Source organism: Leptopilina heterotoma, unplaced genomic scaffold (assembly GCF_015476425.1).
Source record: "Leptopilina heterotoma isolate Lh14 unplaced genomic scaffold, ASM1547642v1 Lhet_130, whole genome shotgun sequence".
NCBI classification, from domain to species: domain Eukaryota; kingdom Metazoa; phylum Arthropoda; class Insecta; order Hymenoptera; family Figitidae; genus Leptopilina; species Leptopilina heterotoma.
Genome location: NW_025110849.1, coordinates 1,781,592 through 1,808,803, shown reverse-complemented (window position 1 = coordinate 1,808,803; position 27,212 = coordinate 1,781,592). Strand labels below are relative to the sequence as shown.

Here is a 27,212-nt window from a genome sequence, read left to right as displayed (position 1 = left end):
GCTACACTATTTATCGATATTGTGATATTATTATGGCAAGGTACGTCCCAATATTGGCAATTGTATTTTGCCATCATAGCAGATACAAAATTTTTGCTATTAATGTGCCATTACTGAGCCGAGCAACGTCCCAATATTCTGAAACTGAAATTACCAACGTTTATTCGACGAAAATTTTTACTTTAGCTAATTGCTTATTTTAATATTAACAGCCCTTTAAAAAAATTACGAAAGGATCACGGATTTCCCGAAATTCCTGGAAATTCAACTAAATTATTGTTTCCTCGCCTCGCAAGCATTTTTTTCTCTTAATAATCAGAAGCCATTTAAAAAAATTGCAAGAGGATTCAAGGCGAGGAAAGTAGTGATTTTTATTTTTTTGTCACGGATTTCCCAAAAATCCCAGAATTCAGTTTTATCCAATACTTTCAATTACAACTTGCCATCATAGATAGAAAAGTTTATCCTAATAATCTGATAATAATGTACCACTATTGGTCCGTGCTAAGTCCCGTTACCAGCAATGAGACGTTTTGAATGCCAGTATAGGCCCAGTACTTTTTGCCAGTTTTCTGCAGACATTCACTGAAAAAATTACATTCTAATTTTAAGAAAATCTTCTTAAATATGCGCCAAGAATATTCCCCTACTTAGATTATGTGGGAAATATTCTTACAATAAGAAGAAAATTAGTATTGTAAGAATATTTCCCACTTAATTTAAGTGGGGAATATTCTTGGCGCATATTTAAGAAGTTTTTCTTAAAATTAGAATGTAATTTTTTCAGTGTTGACGGGCCCGTTTTGCAGTCTTGGAGGTAACCACTGTTAGTTGTTTTTGGCAAGTTTTTAAATCCCGTGCAGAAATTGCCCTAACAGGGCCCTGACCCCGCATGAAACCGGGAACCCGACCGGGACCCGACCTGGCAGCTCGTCAAATCAGGCTTTGCGCCATGGCGCCGGCCGGGTTCCTTGTTTCACCCAGGTCTGGACCCGCCCAGGCCCCTGTCAAAATTTCTACTCGGGATTATTCTCCAGGAGCTTTGTAAAACTAAAAAAATTCTTGTTAATTAAATTTGATAAAAGATATGAAACATTTTCATTTCAGTATTACTAAATTATCTTGGATCATAATTTGTAAAAACAAAAAACATGTTATTTAAAAGTAATAAGTAGGTAAAATCAAAAAAATTAGATATTAATATTTTCAATTTTTATGGGTAAAAATATTTAAACTTTTAAATTTTAGATTTAAAATTCCTATTTTTTTCTATTTTTATGATAAAATTGAAATTAAAATTACCAAGAAAACAAATTAATTAATTAATTAGAAAATATCTTAATCTAGAAAATACCAACTTGATGCAAGAATTAATTAATATTTAACCCTTTGAGTAGCAGTGATACATTTAATTCATATGAACATGTTTTTGTTAACTTTTGCATAACTTTCTTGATTTTAAAAACTGAATATTGAAACAATTTTTTTGGTCCAATAAAGTAAATTTCTTGGTTTAAATACTGGTCTTTAAATAAAAAAAGTTTAATAACTTTCCATAAAAAGCTTGTTTAAAAATCAAGAATCATCATTTTTGTAGAAAAAATTTGATCAGAAAAAACGAAAAAAATTTCAAAATACGTCTTTTTTTGAAATTTTAGTATAGAAATGGGTTGTATTTATCTAAAAAAGTTAGCTAAGGATAGTTTTGCATCCATTTTATAAAAAATAAAAATTTTTCATTTTTTTGATTTTTCGAATTTTTTGAAAAAATGTCGTAACTTTCGTTCAAGTTAATATTTTTTAATCGAATAAGGCTATGATTATAAGTTACGTTAATACCTAATAGACTGCCAAGTTTCACTTTAATCGGTAAAACCGTTTTGAAGTGATGCGCGAACAAAGTTTTGCATACAGACAGACAGACAGAAATTTTTTTTTTACATTTTTCGAATTCTCATGTCTCAAAACGAAAAAATATATAAAAATTAAAAATAAAAACTTCAAATTATATAAAAAAAATTCAATTAATCTTTTTCAAAAAAATTAATTTCAAAATCCAATTATTTCTAAAAATTCATGCAATTATGCTTTTAATATTCAATTATTATCTAAAATTTCAACTGAAACTCATTTTTAAATCAATTTCTATTACGAAATTCTACTAGAATTTAATTATTTAAATACAAAAATAAAAATAATTTATATTCAATAATTTAATATTTTTTTAAATTCAATTCTCATAAAGAATTTTATCAATAAATTTTTAAACAATTGAATTCTTTCGACGATTATTAATAAAATTTTTAAAAATAATTACATTTTTCGAAAAATTCGATTAAAATTGTATTTTAAAAATAATTGAAATTCTATGATGAGTTTGATTATTTATGAAAATAATTGAATTCCTATAGAGGAATGTTATTACTTTCGAACATAATTAAATTTCTGCGATAACTTTTATTACTCTTGAAAACAATTATTGGATTTCTGCAATAATTTGTAACTTTTCCAAATTTAAATTTTTTTTCATGTTTTTAACTAAAACTTTTAAAATAATTCACTAAGTTGTCCAAAAAATAACACTCGCGCTCCCTTACTTTTTGTTTTATTTTTCTAGTTCGCTAACAAAATTATAATTATTATAATTATAATTATTTTCACAAGAAGTAAATTATTTAAAATAAATTTTTCTTAATATTTATTATATTTCAAAAAAAAATTAATTATTTAAAGCAATGTTTATAAAATTCTTATAAAGAATTCAATTATTTTCAAAAATAACAAAATTTTTCACAGAAATAATTGAATTTCTCCAATCATTTGTAATTCCTTATTTTCACCAACTACGTAAGTTTTTTTGTTCTTAAACGCAATATTTTCGGCTTTCTTTTTTCTATGTGGTGACTGTTGTAAAAAATATTGTATGACACTCATAAATAACTATTATTAATGCAGACTCACCTTTATAGAGACTTTGGTATCTTTATGAGACAGTTTGAGCGCACTTGTGAAAACTTTAAGATCTTCATCGAGCGAAAGTGTTGCTCCAGGTAATTTTTGTTGTTCCGGATCAATGAGATCGTTGAGTCTTCCCGGACCGTCGACGAAAATGACTTTTCGATTTCCTTTCAAGGGTGCCAAGATTCTGTCGTGAAACTTCGTGTACTCCCTCACCCAACTGTTGCAATTATAAATATACGAGGCGTGAATATTTTCATAAGCAACTTCCGGCAAAACGTAAAACCATTTTTGCAGGAATTCAGTTCTAAAACGATTGTCGGAACAAGTGTGTGTAAAGTCAACAACCAATTCAAATGGCGAATGGCAAAATGGCTTCAAAGTCAGAATCACATGATATATCAAAAGATCTCCATTAGTTTCGCCGATCCTGGGAAAAAAAAATTTTAATCACAACTAGTATTAAAGTCAAACAACTTGTCTAAATTGAGAATTATTATAATTACTTGTAACGTCTTGCAATGTAATAAAAAACAGGGTATCCTTGTTTACTCGTTCCCGCTTGATAGAAAATATTCAGACTCTTGATACTTTTAAATTCTTCTTTTTCGTGCATATTGTGTTTCACCATTATTTCCTCAAAATTTGTTGACGACATATCAATGCTTGACCATCGAGCGTAGGACGACGAGAATAGTAAGCTAAAAAGGTGCATTTTTACAGTAATCAATAATTTTCTACAAAATTCAAATTAACTTACAATAGTGCAAGAGAAATGTGTATGCAAGTAGCAGACATTCTGAAGTAAAGTTGTTAATGTTTTCTCATAATTGTTTCGATTTTTTTCAAACTTTGAATCTTCTAGTAAACAGTGAGACAAATCTAATAAAATTTTTTCAATTAGTTTATTAATTAGTACACAAAATTTCGTCTTTTTCCCTGACCCTGAAAAATATTCTGATTAACTCCAAAAATTATTAGATACTCAAAAAAATGGTCTATGACATTTATTTACAAATTTCTTCAAAAGTAAAATTATTCGAAAACATCAATAACTTCTTTTTTAAATAAATATTTCATCATTATTATTTTTCTATAGGAATTAAGATTTTTAAATTCAAACCTTCTGAAATTCAATAACTTTATGAGAATATTATTATAAAACATGAAGAAATATATCTCTCCGAGTCGAAGACTCGAAGTGATCGATTTCTTCATGTTTTATGATAAATTTAAGATGACAGAGTGATAAAATCATTATTTTATATTATAAGAATTTTTTTGCAAAAATTCAATTATTTTTAAACAAAATTTTAATACAATTTCACGAACGAATAGAATTATTTTTTAAAATTTTAATAAATCCTTCGAAAAAATTCAATTATTTTTTTAAATAATAAAATCTTTGCAAAAATTCAATTATTTTCAGAAAAATTTAACGAAAGAATTAAATTTTTTTCTTAATTCGTTATTAAATATTTTGAAAAAATTCAATTATTTTCTAAAATTTTAATAAATCCTTCGAAACAATTCAATTTTATTTATGAATAGTAAAATTAATAATAATATTAACTGTATAGTCTGCCAAAATCTTTGAAAGTTTAAATCTTTCATACTTTTAATTAACAATTCTGAAGAAGAAATAATTTTTTTGAAAACGTTTATTTGAATTTTACTTGAAATTATTTTTTTGAAGTTTCTATTATCTAATATATATATATTTAATTGAAGAATATCTGAATAAATGAAATTTTGTAAAATTGAATTGTAAAATAAATAAATTATGAAAATTCTCAAAGAACTTTTTCAAAAATTATTAAAAGATAGCAAACGTTACGCACGCGGAACGTCGCATTCGATTTATTATTTTTATGCAAATTACAAAATTTTTTATTTTTAAAAATAAATTTCTGAATAATTTCATAATCAAAATTTAAAAAATTCACTTATTAAGTACATAATTAATTATTATTGTTTATATTTTCAAAAATGAATACAATTCTTCAAAAGAATTCAGCTATTATCATAAAAAATAAAATTCTTTGGAAGATTTATTTATTTATTTATTTAAATAATAAAATTTTCCAAAGAATTTCAATTATTTTCTTAAATAATAAAATTCTTCGGAGGATTTCAATTATTTTCAAAAATTTGAATAAAATTCTTCGCAAGAATTCAATTATTATCATAAAAAATAAAATTCTTTGGAAGATTTCAATTATTTTCAATAACAATAAAATTCTTCAGAGAATTTCAATTATTTTAAAAAACTTGAAACAAATTCTTGTCAAGAATTCAATTTTTTTGTAAATAATTAAATTCTTCGGAGGATTTCAATTATTTTCTAAAATTTTAATAAATCCTTCGAAACAATTCAATTATATTTATAAATAGTAAAATTCATTGCAAAAATTCAGTTATTTTCACAAAAAAATTTCATGAAAGAATTCAATTTTTTGGAAAAAGTTAATGAAATTTAATAATTAAATGTTCAATTTCAATTATTAAAAGAAAAATTTAAGAATAAATGAAATTTTATATTATTTTATTTAAAATTGTATAAAAAATAATTGATATTCTGCGATAAGTTTTTTTATTTATTTTTTAAAAAATTTGTTTTAAGAATGGAATTTCTGTGAAAAATTTAATTGTAAAAATAAAATAAAATTCCTGAGGAAAATATTATTATTCAGAAAACTAATTAATTTCTTGTGAAGAATTTTATTGAAACTTTTTTATATAATTGAATATCGCAGAATTTTACAAAACTTTTTAAAAATGATTAAATTGCATCAGGAAATTTCATTAAAAAATTGAAAATAATTAAAATCTGACAAAGAATCAAGATTTATTAAGCATTTTATCAAGATTTTTTAAAATAATTTTATTCTCGAGAAAAATTTTATTTATGAAAATAATTGATTTCTTGCGAAGAATTTTATTCAAATTTTTTTTAAATAATTGAATTCCAATAAAAAAATGTATTATTTGTGAGAATGATTGAATTCTTAAGAAGAATAGTATTGAAAAGAATTGAATTGTAGAGGAAAATTTTATTAAAATTGCAATTTTTTTAACTAAATCTTGTAAAGAATTTTGTCAACATTTTTTTAAATAATAGAATTTTTAAAAGAATTTTATTTAAATTTTTCGAAATAATTGAATTTTTCAGGACTATTTTTTTCAATTCTCTGAATATATTTGAATTGTTTCGAGAAACTTCATTAAAAAATAAAAAATAATTGGATTGGTGCGAAGAAATTTCTAAAAAGTTGGTAAGTAATTGAATTCCTGTGAAATTTTGATTAAAATTTTGTTTAAATAATTGAATTCTTTTGGAAAATTTTATTAAAATAGTACATAGATATTAAAAATAATTTAAATGAGGAAAATTTTTGAAAAGAATTGAATTTTAGAGACGAATTTTATTATTAGTAAAGATAATTGAAATTTTGACGAGAATTTAAAAAATTTTTTGAACATAATTGAATTTTTGCGAAGAATTTTATTACTTTTGAAAATAATTGAATTTCTGTAATCAGTTCTTAAAATTTCTATTTAAATTCATTAAAAATTGATATTTTATACAAAATTTCAAATTGAAACCTTTGAAGTTAATCTATTTATGAAAATTGTAAACGCAACTATTTGAAATCCAATTAATTTTGAAATTTTTAAGTAAATGAAATTTAATTATTCATTAAATAATTTCTAAGTACCTAATAATTTTATGATAGTTGTTCAAGAATTAAGTTATTTAAAAAGAATTTATTGTCAGAAATAGAAAAAATTGAAGGTTTTGTATTAGAATTCTTGGTAATTTCATAATTTATGAGGCAAACAAAAAAGACTAAAATTCAGAATTTTCTTATAGATTCCAAAACTTGAATTTTTCCCAGTACTTTTAATAAAAATCCCTGACTTTTCCATGATTTTCCTGACGAATTCTAAATTCCCAAACTCTGTCATTTGTCAATAACTTTTGTTGAATTAAAAATCATAATAAGATTATTTACTAGAAGTCAGAAAATTGAAATAAACTAACTATAAAACAAGTTATTCATTTTATAAACATTTTACTTCCTCATTATAATAAGAAAATAAATATGTAGTCAAATTATAAAATATTTGAATAAGTTTCTAAGTAATCACATATTCCAATGGTGAAGTTATAAGTTATTAAACTCTCTTTTAATTGAAGTAAAAAAACTTACTGAGAGTCAACTGGTTTATGTTCAGGAGGACCAAGGTACGCCAGCAAAGTGGCCATTTTATCAAACGGCCGTCTGCCCATAGCTTTGTGATCCCTGCTACTGCTTAGATAGTCGCCAATTCTCTCTTGATGATTCCAGAGTAGTCGATGTAAAGCCAAGACGTTGGCGTCCGAGACAAAGGACATTGGATGACTAGCTTGATCCACAGTTTCGCAGTCCGACGCTATTTGAATGAAGAATCGTCTGCCAATTTCAAAATGAGCTTGGAGAAAATCATTGAAAGGCAACATGTGCTGTTCTTTGCTGAATTCCACATGATTCGCTATGTTTTGTAGGATTTTTGACATAAGCATAAGGCCTCGTTTCACTTGTGGTGGCATTGGTTTATTTACAATTCCCATTTCTTGGGGCGACACAATTGCTGGGTTGATAAATCGTAAAAATATAACTGTTCCAACAGCGCCGATATTATTTTGAGGACATTGTGGAAATCTTTTACTTAAAACTTGGTAGAGACAGTGGCACATTGAGCGCAATTGCGGCGGGAATCTAAAGAAAGAAAAATTATTAAAAATTTTAAATATAATATATACACTGGAACCTTGATTATCCGAACCAATTCCTGTCTGAATTAGTTTTATTTTGAAATTAATTATCTTTTTCCTTTGACTTTTCCCTCAATTCCGGACAAAATTTTTACTTTTTCCCTGACCCTAAAGAATATTCTGATTCACTCTAAAAGTAATTAGATACTCAAAAAAATGTTCTATTACATTTATTTACAAATTTCTTCAAAAGTCAAATTATTCGAAAACATCAATATCTTCTTTTTTAAATAAATATATAATCATTATTATTTTTCCAACGGAATTAAAATTATTTTCAAAATATTTAAATTAAATCCTTTTGAAACTCAATAGCTTATAATAATTAAAAATAACCAAGTGATAAAATTATTATTTTATTAAATATTGTTACTCTCACTTCTTCGAAATTATTTTCATCATTTAAATTCAATTATTACTATTTTCTAGAATTTTTAACTAAAATTCTTCTTCAAATCAAGTATTTTTAATAATTTTTAAAAAAGTTTTTTGAGAGTTTTCAAATCCATTTGTTCACAATTCAACATTACGAAATTTTGATTATTCGGAAATTCTTCAATTAAACATATATTAGAAAATAAAGACTTCAAATAATTTCAAAAAAAAATTCAATTAAACATTTATAAAAAAATGAATGCTACAGAATTGTTAGTTAAAATATGAAAAATTTAAATTTTCAAAGATTTTAATTTAAAACCTTTTCAAAATTCAATTATTTCTAAAATTCACGCTACAATGTTTTTAATATTCAATTATTATCTAAAATTTTAATAGAAATTAATTTTGAAATAAATTTTTATTATAAAATTCTACGGGAATGAAATTATTTAAATACAAAAATAAATAATTTATTGAATACCTAATTGAATGTTTCTTACAATTGAAATTTGAAGAAGAATTTTATTAACAATTTTTGAAAATAATTAAATTCTTTTAAGGAATTTAATTGAAATTTTACTGAAATTTATTAAATTAAAGAAATTTATTACAATTCTTGAAAATAATTAAAAACTTTTGAAGAATTTAATTAGAATTTTTAAAAATAATTGAATTCGTGAGAAGAATTTAAATAATAATTTATGAAAATAATATTCATGCGAAGAATTTTATTAAATTTTGTTTGAATAATTGAAATTTTGATAAGAATTTTATTAAAATTTTTGAAAATAATTAACTTCTTGAGAAGAATTTCGCTACCAATTTTTAAAAATAACTTAATTTTTGACGAGAATTTTTCAAAAATTTTGAGAATAATTTAATTTTTGCCAAGTTTTTTATTACTTTTCAAAAAAATTGAATTCATGTGATAAATTTTGATATTTATCGAAATAATTGAATTTTGGTAAAGAATTTTATTAAAATTCCTTAAAATAATTGAATTAATGCAACGAATTTTATTATTTTATTAAATAATTGAATGTTTCTTAAAATTCAATTCTTTCGTCGAGTTTTAATAAAATTTTCAAGAAAAATTGCATTTTTCGAGGAATTTATTTAAAATTGAATTAAAAATTTTCGAAATTCTGGGATGAAAATAATTGAATTCCTAAAAGAAATTTTATCATTTATGAAAATAATTAAATGTTTTCGTAAAATTGTATCAAAAATTGTTTTCAATAATTAAATCTTTTGATAAATTTTATGAAAATATTAAATATTGAAAATTATTAAATTGCAAAAAATTTTGAAAATAATTTAAATTTTCCAAAAAATTTTATTTAAATAATTATTGAAAAAAATTGACTTTTTGGTGAAAAATTTTGGTTTTTATAAAGATAATTGAATTCTTGCGAACGATTTTATTAGAATTTTTTTAAATAATTGAATTGTTAAGATGAAATTTATTACTTTTAAAAATAATTGAATTCTTGTGATGAATATTGTTATTTATATGAAAATAAGTGAATTTTGCATAGAATTTTATTAAAAATGCCTCAAAATAATTGAATTTTCGAGAATAATTTTCTTATTTATCGACATAATTGAATTCTTTCGAAGAATTATTTATATAAATAATTTAATTCTTGGGAAGAATTTTATTAAAATCTAAAAGAATAATTGAATTATTTCAAAAAAAATTTAATTAAAATTGTATTTAAAATAATTGATTTCGTTCGAACAATTTTATTAAAATATTTGAAAATAATTGAATTCCTCTGAAAAATTCTAATATTTTTTAAATAATTGAATTCTTCCAAAGAATTTAAAAAAACATTTTTTTAAATAATTAGTAAAAATTTGCTTTTGAAATCGTAAATTTTACTAATAAGTTAGTAAAAATTACTATTCATTAATAAAATTTAGAAATTCAAAAGCAAAAAATTCGTCGAAAAATGTAATTATTCTTAAAAATGTTATTAAAATTCGTCGAAAGAATTCAATTATTTAAATTTATATTTAAATATTATTCTTATTTTTGTATTTAAATAATTGAATTCTTGTAGAATTTTCTAATAAAAATTAATTTAAAAATGAATTTCAGTTAAAATTTTAGATAATAATTGAATATTAAAAGCATGAACTTTAGGAGTAACTGAATTTTGAAAAAGTTTCAAATGAAAATCTTTGAAAATTTGAATCATTTTTTATAATAATATTCTTTTAATAAATTATTGAATTTCAAAAAGTTTGAATTTAAAATTTTTGAAAATCTTTTTTTCTATGAAAAAATAATGATTAATAAGGAAGTTAAGTTATTGATGTTTTCAAATAATTTCACAATCGTAAAGAAATTTGTATATTAATTTGATTAAAATTGTATTAAAAATATATTGGAAATTCTGCGATGAATTTTATTATTTATAAAAATAATTGAATTCCTAAAAAGAATTTTATTATTTATGAAAATAATTAAATATTTGCCTAGAAATATATCAAAATTTCTTTTAAATAATTGAATTCTTTTGGAAAATTTTATTAAAATAGTAGAGACCAATTAAAAATCATTGAATTGAGGAAAAATTTTGAAAATAATTGAAATTTTTTCAAGAATTTCATTAAAATGTTTGAACATATAATTGAATTTCTGCGCAATAATTTGTAACTTCTCCAAAATTTAATTTTTTTAGTTTTTTTTAAACTAAAATTCTTCTATAAATCTATTATTTTCAGTAACTAATTTAATATAATTATATATAGGTATATATTAAAAAATTTAACTAATTTCAGAAGAATTTGAATTATTAATTTTTCAAAAATTTAAGTTCTTTAAAATTTCTAATAAAATTATTGAGTAATCATTTTATATGACAGTTTTTCAAGAATTAAGTATTATTTGAAAAGAAATTATTGTCAGAAGTAGAAAAAAATTGAAGATTTTGCAAGTATTAGAATTTGTGGTAATTTCTATAGTTTATAGACACAAAAATTTAGAATTTGTCTAATGAATTCTAGAAATTGAATATTTTTTCAAACCCAATAACTTTCGCAAACAACAATTTTCCAGGATTCCAATCAAATTCCCTGACATTTCCAGGTTTTCCAGATTTCCAAGTTGCGCGTATTTTTTTTGTCGTCTTAAACACAAACTTTAAATTTTTACATTTGTAGAAATTGAAAGTTTGTGTTTAAGACGAAAAAAAATTTGGGATAATCGAGGTTCCACTGTATTTCTAAAATAATGATGCACAAAAAAACCTGTTACCGATCAGCCGAAGAAACGATAGCATCGAAAACTTTTTGCGTCAAAGCAATCAGGTTCCTTCCATTTTGCTCGATGTCCTCGTTAGCGTCAATTCTCGCGCTGTCAACTTCAAAACCCGTGACAGGATCACTCAACAAAGGTCGTATAAGTGGCTCCAAGAGATTCTGCAGGTAGCTGGCGCCATAGATTTTGAAGCAAAATGCCATGATTTTACTGCCAAGACTATTGCCCCGAAATAGAGTTTGCATGCAATCGGAAACCTCGACTTCGCGATAAAACATGTTCCAAAGAAGAGGCGAGAGCAGATGCTTCGCATCGAATAGAGTAACGAAAACCCGTGCAAGTTCGTCCATCTGATTGGTCGTCACAACATTCGCCAGAGCCATCGCTATCGGCAATTCTCCCTTGTCGCTTATCATTGTCACCAACTGTACCAACTGCTCAAATCTATCGGCCAACACGGTTTCCGCGAGTGTGTCGAATTCCGTTCCTTGCTGAAGAATTTTCGTTAAAACTTCCATGAACGCTGCTCGAGTTTGCAAATCTCTATTGTAACCCAAAACTGCAAAAGAAAATTAAATTAAATCTATTGAAATTTTATTATTATAATGTAAGGAATTCAACAATCAGCTGCAGGGTGTCTACTATTTTCGTTCAACAAAATTCCCGGCATTGTCCTAATTTTTCCCACCTTTTTTTTCTCATCAAATTTAAATTTATTTCACTTCCAGAACATAAATAAATCTACAAATGGCTTCCAAAATTTTTATGAATAATTAAATTCTTTTGACGAGTTTCTTTAAATTTTTTGAAAATAATGTTTTTTGAATAATTTTAATTAAAAATTTGGAAAATAATTGAATTAAACAATTAATTTTTTCCATTTTTTAAAATAATTTTGTCTGTTCATAATTATAATTGATTCAATTTTATTAAAATGCATCATGATTCTAATTGAATTTCTGCAAGGAATTTTACTATTTACAGAATTGAATCCTTTCAAAGAATGTTATTATAATGAAAATAATTAAATGTTTGCGTAGAATTTTATTAAAAATTATTGAAAATAATTGAATTGTGTAAAACAATTTAATTATTTCTAAAAATAATTGAAATTTTGAGAAGAATTTAAAAAAACTTTTAAACATAATTGAATTTCTACAAAGAATTTTATGGAATTTCATGAAAATAATTGAATTCTTGAGAAAATTTTTTTTTTTTAAATAATATTCAAAAGAATTTAGTAAATCTAAAAAATTTTGCTATTTATGGAAATATTTGAATTCTTTCGATGAATTTTAATAAAATTTTTAAGAATAATCACATTTTTCGAAGAATTTATTTAAAATTGTATTAAAAATATTTGAAATTCTGCAATAAAAATAATTAAATTCCTAAATGAAATTTTATTAATTATGAAATTAATTAAATGTTATCGTAGAATTGTATTAAAAATTGTTTTCAATAATTAAATCTTTTGATAAATTTTATGCAAATAGTAGGTAAATATTGAAAATTATTGAATTGCGAAAAACTTTTGAAAATAATTGAAATTGTGAAAGAATTTTATTAAAATTTTTGAAAATAATTGAATTTTTGGTGAAAAATTTTTAAAAATTATTGAATTTCTACAAAGAATTTTATTACTTTTGAAAATAATTGAATTCTTGTGATGAATATTGTTATTTATGAAAACAAATAAATTTTACAAAAAATTTTATTGAAATTTCTAAAAATAATTGAATTTTAGCAAAGAATCTTATTTACTTTTGAAAATAATTGAATTCTTGTAAAGGATATTTGTTAAAATAATATTCAAAAGAATTTAGTAAATCTGGAGAATTTTGCTATTTATGGAAATAATTGAATTCTTGAGAAGAATTTTTTTACAGTTTCTAGAAAATAATTGAATTCTTTCGACGAAGTGAATAAAATTTTGAAGAATAATTACATTTTTCGAGGAATTTGAGTAAAATTGTATTGAAAATAATTGAAATTCTGCAATGAGTTTCACTATTTATGAAAATAATTGAATTTATTGCGAAGAAATCTTTAAAGATAAAATTGTAATTATGGTGACTAACTTCCCTTGATTATTTTCGAAAAATTTAAATAAAATTCTTTAAATAAGAATTTTATTATTTTTAATAGAATGTAAAGAAATTTCAATTATTTCAAAAATTTTCAAATATTTATTTATAAAAATTCAATTATCTTGAAACAATAGAATTGAAAAATTTCAAAAATCTTATTTTTCAGAATTTAAAAAAAAACTTTGCAAAAATTCAAATTTATGAAAAGATTTTAAGTGTGTATCTTTTTTTAAATTAACTAATAAAAATTTTAATTATTAATCTTCGCGCTAATTTCTTAATGCGAAGATTAATAATTAAAATACATTAAAATGTGACTCTTTATAAAATTCAATTATTTATTAAGTAATAAATTAAAATACCTTGAAAATTCGATTTGTTAACAAGCTTGTAATGAAATTGTTTAACACATTTAATTATTTTCAGTTGAATTTCACAAAATTTCTATGAATTCGATAATTTTTCTTTAATTTATTTATACACTTTATTTGAATCAGTGACTGATTTTTTTACTATCAAATTAATTATTTTTAACTAATATTAAAATTTAGAGAAACGTATAAATATATGTATATATAAAAATTGAAATAAAAAGCGATTTTTTAAAAACAAATTAAAATAATAAAACTTTTTTTAATTTGGTGAAAAAATTATTTGAATGAGAGGAAGAAAACCAATTTACCGATTGAATGCATGAGACCGCTATCAATGTTTGCACTCAAGAGATTACTCATTGCCTGAATAGTTGCATTGCGCAGAGTGGAAAGCTTTCCGGAAGTTATTCTTTGTCTGGAGACTTCTTCCTTCTCCTCGGCAGCTACATCATTGCAATTATTCAGTAGATTCATGAATAGTGTAAAGTACTTGAGGAAGAGTTGAGATTTCGCTTCCATTAGATCTCCTCTGTCAGATTCTTCCGGTTGAAGGGGTAATCCTCTCAGTAAAGCTCCAACAGCTTCCATGCAAGCCTGGTCCAGATCTCGAAAGCTCGAACTAGAGTAATGCAAAGTTTTCAAGAGATTACACAGGATTGCCACAAAAATTTAACTTTCTTTTCCCCTGACTTTTCCCTCTTTTCCAGACAGAATTTTCACTTTTTTCCTGACCCTAAAGAATATTCTGATTCACTCGAAAAATTATTGCATACTCAAGAAAATGTTCTATTACATTTATTTACAAATTTCTTTAATTGGAAACTTATTCGAAAACATGAATAATTTCATTTTTTTAAATTGTAAAATTCTTGTCAAGAATTCAATTATTTTTGTAAATATAATAAAAATTCTTCTGAGAAATTTAATTATTTTCAATACAATTTTAATAAAATTTCTAGGAAAAAAATTCAATTATATTGAAAATAATTATAATAAAATTTCTCTAACAGGTTCAATTATTTTAAAAAAATTGTAATATAATTTTTCTAGAGAATTCAATAATTGTTCTCAAAAGTTTTTAATAAAATTCGTTGTAAATTTAAAATATTTTCGAAATTTTTAATTAAAATTACTTTAAAAAATTACATTATTTTTTACGAAATTTAATGAAATTCTCAAAAAAAAATGTAATTATTTACAAAAACTCTAATAAAATTGTTTAAAAGAATTTAGTTTTCTAAGAATAATTTTTATATAATTTAATAGGAAAATCGTTAATTACAATCAATAATAAACACGATTATTTTAAAAAACATAAAAGAAATTCTTCTTAAAATCAATTATTTTAAAAATTTTCAGTAAAAATTATTATAAAAAAACTTCATTATTTTCAAGAATGTTTAAATAAATTCTTCAAAGCAATTCAATTATTTTAAGGAATTTTAATTAAAATCTTGACAATTATCTTATTATCTTGCCATTATTATTTTCAACACAATTTGAATTATATTTTCTCAAAAGAATTCAATTATTTGAAAAAATGTTGATAAAATTCTTGCAATAAATTCAATTATTTGCAAATTTTTTTTTAAAAACTTTATAAAAGTTTAATGATTTTCAGTACATTGACAATTTAATTACTTCTGAAAATAATTGAATTCTTGAATACAAATAGTTGAATTTTTACAAAATTTTAAAAAATAAGTGAATTTAAAATTATTTAATTCCTGTGAAAAATTTATTATTTATTGATATTATTGAATTCTTTTGAAAAATTTTTTAAAAATGTTTAAAAATAATTGAATTTCTCCAAAGAATTTTATAAGAGTTTGTGAAAATAATTCAATGACTCAGAAATTTTTATTATTTATGAAAATAATTAAATGATTGTGTAGAATTTTATTAATAATTGATTTCTTTTGGGAAATTTTATTAAAGTAGTACCTAAATATTAAAAATCATTGAATTAAGGAAAGTTCTTGAAAATAATTGAATTTTGGAGAAGAATTTTATTATTTATAAAGATAATTGAAATTTTGACGAGAATTTTTGTAAATTTTGGAGATAATTGAATTTTTGCTAAGAATTATATTACTTTTGAAAATAATTAAATTCTTGAGACAAATTTTATTAAAATTTCTTTTTAAATAAATGAATTCTCTTGTGGAATTTTATTGAATTAGTAGATATTGAAAATATATTATTTTAAAAAATTTTTGAAATAAATTGAATTTCTACGAAGAATTTTAATAAAATTATTTTTAAAAAAATTTAATTTGTTTTGTTATAATAATAATTGAATTCCAAAGAAGAATTTTATGATTTATGAAAATAATTGAATAATAATTTATAAAAATAATTTGTAAATAATTGAATTCCTGTTAAATTTTTATTATTGATGAAAATAATTAAATGTTTGCGTAGTATTTTATTTAATTTTTTTAAAATTATTGAATTCTTTTGTGAAATTTTATTAAAGTAGTAGATATTAAATATCATTGAATTGAGGAAAGTTTTTGAAAGTAATTAAAATTTTGCCAAGAATTTTATTAAAATTTTTTCGAAAACAGCAATAACATCAATAACAGCTTCGAGTCTTCGACTCGGAGTGATCATTTTCTTCGTGTTTTATAATAATTGAAGATAACCGAGTGATAAGATAATTATTTTCTACTATAAAAAATATTTTTACTGTAACTTCTTCAAAATTATTTTCATCATTTCAATTCAATTATTATTTTTTAGAATTTTTAACTAAAATTTTTCTTTAAATCAATTATTTACAATAATTTTTTAAAAAATTCTAAAAGATTTCAAATGTATTTGTTTACAAATCAATTTTATGAAATTTTATCAATTATTCGGAAATTCTTCAATTAAATATATATTTTAAAATAAAAACTTGGAATAATTTCAATTAAACTTTTTGAACAAAAAATAATTCTACAGAATTGTTAGTGAAAACTATGAAAAATTCAGATTATCAAAGATTTCAATTTGAAACTTTTTCAAAATTCAATTATTTCTTAAAATTCACGCTATGCTTTTAATATTCAATTATTATGTAAAATTTTAATTGAAAGTCACTTAAATCAATTTCTATTAGAAAATTCTACTAGAATTAAATTATTTAGATACAAAAATAAATAATTTATTGAATAAAAATGTTTCTTAATATATTGAATTCTCATAAAGAATTTTATCAACAAATTTTTAAATAATTAAATTTTTTTGACGAATTTTAATAAATTTTTTTTAAATAATTACATTTTTCGAGGCATTTGAATAAAATTTTACTAAAAATAATTGAAATTCAGCGATGAGTTTGATTATTTATGAAAATAATGGAATTATTGCGAAGAAATTTATAAAAAATTTGTAAATAACAGAATTCTTGTGAAATTATTTTATTATTAATGAAAATAATTAGACGTCTGCGTAGAATTTTTAAAAAATTTTTGAAAATAATTGAATTTCGAAGAAAAATTTTATTATTTATAAAGCGTAGAGTGTTTTCAGGACCTTAATTTTTGTCAAATAAAATTGTTTATATTGTGGCCTTGGGTCCAAAAGATTTGAGAAAGTTGTTAAAAATCAGCAATTATTACTTTATTTCATCGAATGCATTTTCACTGTGAACACAGCTCATCAGGACTACAGAAAAAAATATAAAAAAGTTGAGTAAATAGAAAATATGAAATCAATATATATATATATATATATATATATATATTTTTTTCTGTAGTCCTGATGAGCTGTGTTCACAGTGAAAATGCATTCGATGAAATAAAGTAATAATTGCTGATTTTTAACAACTTTCTCAAATCTTTTGGACCCAAGGCCACAATATAAACAATTTTATTATTTATAAAGTGAATTGAAATTTTGACGAGAATTTATTTCAATTTTTGAATATAATTGAATTTCTGCGAAGAATTTTATTATTTTTGAAAATAATTGAATTTTTGCAATTATTTGAAACTTTTTCAAAATTCAAATTTTTTTTAGCGTTTTTAACTAAAATTCGATTCTTCGATTTTTGCAAAAATTTAAATTTTTTAGAATTTCTAATGGAATTAATTCAAAATTAAAATTTTATAAAATTTGAAATTAAAATGTTTTGAAGTTCATCAATTTTTGAAAATTGTAAACGCAACTATTATTAAGCATTCTTCTGTAAAAGAAAATGAAATTTTTTCACCTATTGATAATTGAAACATCTCCGCCGGCAGAAGGAGCAATTTGATGTGTAGTTCCCAAAATCCAGTCGGTAAGATACTCGACGAGTTTATTTCGAAATTTCATTTCCTGTCGAAAGGCCAAATCGTCTCGTCTTTTCATCATGACTTCGACGAGTTGACAAAGTTTCGTCTTGATATGAACATTCGTGTCCAAATGTCGAACGTATCTCACAATAGCGAGCATCATTCCCTCGATGCTCGTCATCCCGAGATACTCAGACGGCTGATCGGTTTTCGAGTCCAAAACATTTTTCATAATAAATATCGTGTGCTCGATAAATTGAGTATTCACATCGGTGACAATAACTTGGCCCTGTTGATCGAAAAATTTTTCCACAATACTTTTGATTTGATCAAAGAGAATTGGATAGAGAGCCGGACTCATTTCGTGACCCACTAATTCCTTCACGTGCTTCTGAATTTGACCCCCAAACTTTTCGTTGTTACAAATCAAGAGACGCAAAAGATTGAAGACAAATTGAGTAACTGGGCAGTACTGAACTTCCTGGCTGGGATTTGTTAGACATGAAACTGAATCCTGAAGTTTCGCCGAACTTCTCTTTGGTTCTGGATTCGGGGGCATTCCCGACAAAGGTCTGTTTGGCGACCTTCTTTGAAGACAAACGCCACCTAAAGCGCAGAGAAATCCCGTCATATTGGCCCATTCGTTGATTTGCTCTTCCAATTCATGTTCTGAATTTTGATGAGAAGCTCTTCGCTTGCCTGTACTTCGATGGAACGACTCAACTTGGCCATCCTCGGTTTTTGTCTTTGGATAATTGGACAGTTGTCTGGAGGTCTGTTCCCAATTGCGAAAAGTTTCTTCCCATGCCTTTAAAAAAATAATATGTAAATTATGTAGTTGAAGAAACATTTTCAAAGGCGAAAACAAATATTGAGTGAATAAAAATAATTTTTACTAACCGGTTGAACGCCATTGACGCAGTGTTCTATTTTTCTTAAGAGGGCCATAATCCTTTTTTGAAGAGCTGCACGACCTTTAATTTCATGTTAATTATGATAAAGTGATTAAAATAAAAACACGATGTTATTAAGAAAGTGAAAAGATAGTTTATATTTATGTACTTAAAAAACTCACCATGATTATGTTCATGATAGTACATCCTACTTTCTCCGCTGGCTGTTTTGTGGAAAATATTTCAATTAAAATCATACAACTAAACATTTTTTAAATTAAACTTAAATAATATAGGTAAGTTGAATTTCAGAAATTAAAATTTGATAATTCTTTTTTACCATTTTCAAGAAATAATACAAATTATTTATTGTATTAATTATTAAATAGTATTTTATGTGGCAAGCACCTTATAAAAGTGCTTCTTTGTCAGCCCGAAACAGGTTAAAAAATGCCAGTTTTTCATGAAATTGGAGAAAAAATATTTTATTTTTAAGGGTGATTTTCTATAAAGTGGTAACTGCAGGGTTGCCACAAATAATTAATTTTATTTTTCCCTGACTTTTTCTTGATTTCCAGACAAAATTTCCACTTTTTCCCTGGCCCTAAAGAATATTCTAATTCACTCTCAAAATTATTAGATACTCAAAAAAAATGTTCTATTACATTTATTTACAAATTTCTTTAATTGGAAAATTATTCAAAAAAAATCAACAACTTATTTTTTAAATAAATATTTAAAAAATCAACAACTTATTTTTTAAATAAATATTTAATCATTATTATTCTTCTGTAGGAATTCAAAATTTTCAAAACATTCAAATTCAAACCTTTATGAAATTCAACAACTTATAAGAATATTATTACAAAACATGAAGAAGACTTTCAGTGATCGCCTTCTTCATGTTTTATAATAATTTAAATTACCATAAAATTTTTCAAAAAAAAGTTAATTATTTACAAAAATCCTAATAAAATCCTTCGCAAGAATTTAATTATTTTTACAAGTAGTAAAATTTCTCAAAAAAATTCAATTGTTTAAAAAAAATGTAGATAATAAAATTCGTTGCAATAATTCAATTATTTTCATAAATAATAAATCGATTATTCGGTAATTCATTTTTAAATCAATTTTTATTAGAAAATTCTAGAAGAATTCAATTATTGAAATTAAAAAATAAATAATTTATTAAATAAATCGGAAAAGAATTTTAATATTAATTTATAAAGATAGGTACTTGAAATTTTGACAAGAATTTTTTTTTATCATAATTGAATTTCTGTGAACAATTTTATTATTTATAAAAATAATTGAATTCTTGAAAAGAATTAGTGTTAAATTTTTTTAAATAATTCAATTCTTGCGACGAATTTTATAAAAATCTTTTTTAAAAATTAATATTTTTCGAAAAATTTTATGAAATTTTTTATTTTTAATAATTGAATTCCTATGAAAAATTTATTATTTATGAAAATAATTGAATTATTTCGAAGGAATTTATTAAAAATTTTGTAAATAATTAAATTCCTGTGAAATTTTGCCAAGAATTTTATTAAAAGTTATAAAAATAATTGAATTATTTTTATAAATAATAAAATTCATCGCAGAATTTCCATTATATTTTTAATACAATTTAAATCAAATTAAAATACGAATTTCTTTACATTATGAAATTATTCGAAAACATCAATAACTTAACTTCCTTATTAATCATTATTATTTTTTCATAGAAAAAAAGATTTTTAAAAATTTTAAGTTCAAACTTTTTGAAATTCAATAATTTGAAAGAATATTATTATAAAACATGATTCAAATTTTCAAAGATTTTAATTTGAAACTTTTTCAAAATTCAGTTACTCCTAAAGTTCATGCTTTTAATATTCAATTATTATCTAAAATTTTAACTGAAATTCATTTTTAAATTAATTTTTATTAGAAAATTCTACAAGAATTTAATTATTTAAATACAAAAATAAGAATAATATTTAAATATAAATTTAAATAATTGAATTTATTCTTTTGACGAATTTTAATAACATTTTTAAGAATAATTACATTTTTCGACGAATTTTTTGCTTTTGAATTTGTAAATTTTATTAATAAATAGTAATTTTTACTAATTTATTAGTAAAATTTACGAATTCAAAAGCAAATTTTTACTAATAAATTTACTAGAAATTACTATTTATTAGTAAAATTTGCTAATTCAGAAGCAAGAAAAACGTTATTAAAAATTCTAGAAATAATTCAGTTCTTCCAAGAAAGTATATTAAAATTGCATTTGAAAATAATGAAATTTCTGCGAAGAAATTTATTATTTATAAAAATAATTTAATTCTTTCAAGGAATTTTATTAATATTTGCGAAAATAATTGAATTATTTCAAAGAATTTTTGTTAAATTTTTAAAAATAAATGAATTCTTCCTGGAAATTATATTAAAATTGAGTTGAAAATATTAAAATTCTTTTGAGGAATTCAATTCAAATTGAGTATTGGAAATAATTTAATTCTCGTAAACAATTTTATTAACGAATTTTTAAACAATTGAATTCTTTTGACGAATTTTAATAAAATTTTTTAAGAACAATTACATTTTTCGAGGAATTTGATTAAAATTTAATTAAAAATATAATAGAAATTCTGCGATGAATTATATTATTTATAAAATAGTTGAATCTCATCTTTTAAAAATTTTATGATTTATGAAAATAATGGAATTATTGCGAAGAAATTTATAAAAAATTTGTAAATAATTGAATTCTTGTAAAATTTTATTATTTATGAAAATAATTAAATATTTGCGTAGAAATTTATCAAAATTTCTTTTTAATAATTGTATTCTTTTCGAAAATTTTATTTAAATAGTAGAGACCAATTGAAAATCATTGAATTGAGAAGAAATTATGAAAATAATTGAAATTTTTCCAAGAATTTTATTAAAATTTTTGGAACATAATTGAATTTCTGCGAAGAATTTTATTATACTATTGAAAATAATTGATTTGTAACTTCTTCAAAATTTAATTTTTTATTGTTTTTAACTAAAATTCTTCTATAAATCCATTATTTTTAATAATTAATTAAATATTTGTTAAAAAATTTAACTTAAATTTTAGAAGAATTGGAATTATAGAAATTCTTTAAAATTTCTAATTAAATTGTGTGCAATTTTCTATGAAAGTGTTTATGTTTATTTGAAAATTAATTTTTTCTACAATACCTTAAAAATTGATTTATGTTTGAATATTTTGTAATATTACTTAATTGGCATTTAATAAGCTTTCTTAGAATACATTTTATTTCTTTTTTTACACTATTTATATTATAGTAATGGGCAAAACTTGACTTTTTTAAATTGATTATGTAAACTCTAAACTAAAAGTTTTGAAATGGATAAATATAAAAAAAAATAATTATTTTCAAGTTTTATTAAAAAGATTTACACAGACAATTAATTTTTTAAAAAAAGTTACCGCTTCGTGAAAAATCAACCACAAGTCTATTGCATAAGTAAATAAATAAATAAATAAATAAAATATTTCTGTTGCGATTCGCATAAATACAAATATGAGAAATTAATAACTCACCAGTTGTTAAAATAGTGGAGGCTTGAGCCAGTTCAACATATAAATGATAATTCGGTAAAAGACATGTCACTGCAACTTCGTCACTTCCACAACGAATTTCTGCCTCTTCGCATAAAAGAGCAAAACAAGACATTGCTACTAAAACAGCTTCCATGTCGGTACTCCACAGGTACATAAATAAAACAACCTGCAAATAAATTAATAAATAGAAATTGTTTCCATAATTATTCGCAATATCGAAATAAAAAAAAATGAGAAGCATTACAAACCTCAAGTTTAATATGCGCTTGTTTGCAAATAGCTATTTGGCTGCCGATATTTGCGTAATCTTTATTTTGCGAGAGAAATCCATTTCGGCATATGAGAACTTCTCTCAGCCATTTTAGAATATCGGTGTAATTAACAATCTGATGTTGAGTCAATTTTTGCGAGATGGAAAATAACACCTGAGAACTAACGTCCCAGAATGTATTGATAGGAGCCTCTGGATTCCAGGCCTTTATTTTGTCAGGATGGTGTAAAACTAGTAGCGCTTCCATGGCTTCGTGAGCAATATCCGGCATCGTCGGTTGATGCACCAGAGACACCAAACCATTTATCAGTTCTAATGTCGAACTCTGTATTTCATGACCGGCTTTGCCTTGATTCTGAAACCCAAGAAATTTTATTTTTTTATTCCATCCAATTACTTTATTTCGCAATATTTTTCGTTTTAATCTTATGATTCTTCTTAAGGGGGCAGTCTAGTAATCGTTCGAATAAAAGAAGGCTTTTTAAAAAGTTATTTTATTCAAAAACTAAGTCAGATAATAAAGCAAATTTCTTTTTCTTTCAAAGATATTGAATTTATGTTTTTTTAAAAAATAGTTGATGATATTGTTGCAATGTCCAGTCAATTTATAAATTCAATTTTTTAATAAATATAAAACATGAAGAAATCGATGAAGTAATCGACAGCTTCATGTTTTCTAATAATGAAAGATGAGCGTGTGATAAAATCATTATTTTACATTATTAGAATATTTTACTTCTTCAAAATTATTTTCATCATTTTAATTCAATTATTATTTTCTACAATTTTTAACCAACATTCTTCTCTAAATTTAATAATTTTCGAAAAAGTTCTTTTTGAGAATATTCAAATCCTTTCTTTAAAATACAATTTTACGTGGAATTTCAGTTATTCGGAAATTCTTCAATTAAATACATTGTCAGGAATTCAATTATCATTATAAATTTATTTATTTATTTACAAAATATATCAAAATTCTTCGCAGAAAATTCAATTATTTTCAAAAATAACAAAACTTTTAACATGATTCAATTATTTTCAAACTCTACATAAAATTCTTCACCGAAATTCAATTATTTTCAAAAATTTTAATAAATTTCTTTGAATTCTCGTAGAATTTTGTAATAAAAATTGATTTAAAAATGAATTTCAGTTAAAATTTGATATAATAATTCAATAATAATAATATTTCAATAATCGTAAGTTTCCCTTTCCGTTAGCAAATTATCTGCATTCATTTGTTTGTTTTGATAATTAATTTTTGTAGGTTATTCGGGTTATTGGCAAAAATTCCATTGCATATTTTTTATTTTCCTGACTTTTTACTAATTTTCATACAAAATATTTAATTCTTTTTTATTCTGCTAATAAATTGAATTTCTGCAACAAAATTTATTATTCATCAAAGAATTTTAATATTTAGAAAAATAATTCAATTCTTGCCAAGAATTTTATAAACATTTTTAAATAATTCATTTCTTTCGACTAATTTTATGCAAATTCTAATTTAAATAATTCAATTCCTGAGAAATTTTTATTACTCATGAAAAGAATTGAATTCTTACGAAAATTTTTACAAACCATTTTTTAAATAATTAAATTCTGTTTGGAAATTATATGAAAATAGTAGATATTGAAAATCATTGAATTGCGAAAAGTTTTTAAAGATAATTAAATTTTACAAAGACAAGGATTTATTAGAAATTTTTTAAAATAATGGAATTTCCAAGAAAAAATTTATTACTTTTAAAAATAATTGTATTATTGTGATGAATATTGTTATTTATGTAAATAATTGAATTTTGAAGAGAATTTTATTAAAATACATCAAAATAATTGAATTTTCGGGAGTAATTTTCTTATTTATCGACATAATTGAATTCTTTCTAAAAATTATTTGTGTAAATAATTGAATTTTTAGAAAAAATTTAAATAAATAGTTGAATTATTTCAAAAAAATTTAATTAAAACTGTATTTAAAACAATTAATTTCTTTCGAATAATTTTATTAAATTTTTGAAAATAATTATTCAATCCTTCCAAAAAATATTTAAAATTAATTGATTTTTTCGAGGAATTGAAATTAAGTTTTTAAGAATAATTACATTTTTTGAGCAATTCCTGTAAAATTGTATTAAAAATAATTGAAATCCTGCTATGAATTTTATTATTTATGAAAATAATTGAATAGTTGATAGAAATTTTATTATAATTCTCAAAAATAATTGAATTACAGAGAAGAATTTTATTATTTTTGGAAATAATTGAATTATTGCGGAAAAGTTTATGAAAATGTTTAAAAAGAATTGAATTTCTGTGAAAATTTTTATTATTTTTGAAAGTAATTGAATTTTTCATAAGAATTTTATGAACATTCTTTTAAATAATTATTTTTTTCGAAATATAATAAATATTATGAAAATTTTATTAGTTATCAAACAAATAATTGAATTCTTGTGGAAAATTTGTTAAAGTTTTTTTATATACTTTAAAGTTTGAAAATTTGATATAATTTGAAAATTTAATTCTAATTAGTTTTTCAGTTATGTGTCATGATAAGTATTTCTTTAAAAATTACTTAAATTAAAATGACTTGAAATATTATTATTATTGAATTATTATATCAAATTTTAACTGAAATTCATTTTTAAATCAATTTTTATTACAAAATACTACGAGAATTCAAAGAAATTTATTAAAATTTTTGAAAATAATTGAATTTCTGTGAAGAATTTTATGTAGAGTTTGAAAATAATTGAATCATGTTAAAAGTTTTGTTATTTTTGAAAATAATTGAATTTTCTGCGAAGAATTTTGATATATTTTGTAAACAAATAAATAAATTTATAATGATAATTGAATTTCTGACAAGAATTGTATTACAATTTTTAAAAATAATTAAATTTCTTCAAAGAATTTTGTAAAAAAAATTTTAAATAATTTAATTCCTACTAAAAATTTTGTTTTTTTATGAAAATAATTAATTTTTTACGAAGAATTTTGTTATTTATGAAAATTATTCAGTCATGTGAAGTTAGCACCACTTTTTCAAAAAATTAAAAAAATCACATGAGTTCTGGGTTCTTTAGCAATAGTTCTGTAGTTCTATAATAATTTTTTCAATAGTTCTGGCAATTGACACTAAAAAAAATAATATGAAAAAAATTAGGTGCTAATTTCGCGTAGCACTACAATTTTCACAAAAAATAATTCTGACATGGTATTTTGATAGCAAATCAAGAGTTCTAGAGTTCTCTCATAAAAAAATTAATAGTTCCGTAAAATACTAAAAACTACATAACTTTGAAAAATTACAAAAAAACTTTTCTGCAAAAAATTAATTCTTTTTGAGTTCTGAGCAGAGTTCTGGTATCTGTAATAAGAGTTCTGCACATAATCCCAATTAATTTTTTTTCTAAACTTAAAATACTAAAAGGTACAGAACTGGATTTGAGCCAGCCTAGATTTTAGTTATGAAATTTTGTATTTACTATTGTAATTTTATTTTTTAAGTACTTTTGTACGAAAGGGCATGTCCCGTTTATTATGGTAAATAAATAAATAAATAGAACTTTAAAAAATTACAAAAAAACTTTTTTGCAAAAAATTAAATCTTTTTGAGTTCTGCGCAGAGTTCTGGTATCTGTCATGAGAGTTCTGCATATAATCCCAATAAAAATTTTTTTAACCTAAAATACTAAAAACTACAGAACTTTAACCCTTTAACGTCCAAATTTTTTTTTCCATTCAAAATTCATGACACTTGGTACCTAGGGGTTTTCGGGGTCCCTGATTACGAATTTGATGTCAGATTTCAAAAATTCAAAATGGCGGATCCAATATGGCGGACCGGAATTTTAAAATTTGGTGAATTTTTATGAAACTTGGTATATAGGGGTTTTCGGGGTCGCTGATTACGAATTTTAAGTCAGATTTTAAAAATTCAAAATGGCGGATCCAATATGGCAGACCGAAAATTTAAAATTCGATGGATTTTCATGGAACTTGGTATCTAGGGGTTTTCGGGTTCGCTGATTACGAATTTTAAGTCAGATTTTAAAAATTTAAAATGGCGGATCTAATATGGCGGACCTAAAATTTAAAATTCGTTGGATTTTTATGAAACTTGGTATGTAGGGGGGTCAAAATAAGTGAAACCGGCCACTTGAAAAATTTTTGTCCCCGAATTGAAAGTTATCTATGGTTTTTGATAGATATATGAGTAAACTTTTACCCGCTAAAATATTTTTCAAAAATTTTATTTATTTTGAAAGTTATCAGGTGTT

The 27,212-nt window shown here is 22.5% G+C and overlaps 1 protein-coding gene across 3 annotated transcripts in view; it reads right to left on the bottom strand.

The window, feature by feature from the left end:
• The window catches only part of LOC122513003 (neurofibromin), an 80,584-nt gene that overhangs the window by 31,091 nt on the left and 22,281 nt on the right, over positions 1–27,212 (bottom strand). For all 3 annotated transcript variants that reach the window (XM_043629227.1, XM_043629228.1, XM_043629229.1), the window contains exons 6-15: positions 22,904–23,281; positions 22,635–22,821; positions 19,228–19,269; positions 19,053–19,126; positions 18,089–18,960; positions 14,196–14,506; positions 11,421–11,982; positions 7,173–7,721; positions 3,465–3,659; positions 2,962–3,388 (exon numbers count right to left, since the gene is read on the bottom strand). In XM_043629227.1, the coding sequence (XP_043485162.1) occupies positions 2,962–3,388; positions 3,465–3,659; positions 7,173–7,721; positions 11,421–11,982; positions 14,196–14,506; positions 18,089–18,960; positions 19,053–19,126; positions 19,228–19,269; positions 22,635–22,821; positions 22,904–23,281 (3,597 nt within the window). The remainder of the gene's footprint in view (positions 1–2,961; positions 3,389–3,464; positions 3,660–7,172; positions 7,722–11,420; positions 11,983–14,195; positions 14,507–18,088; positions 18,961–19,052; positions 19,127–19,227; positions 19,270–22,634; positions 22,822–22,903; positions 23,282–27,212) is intronic.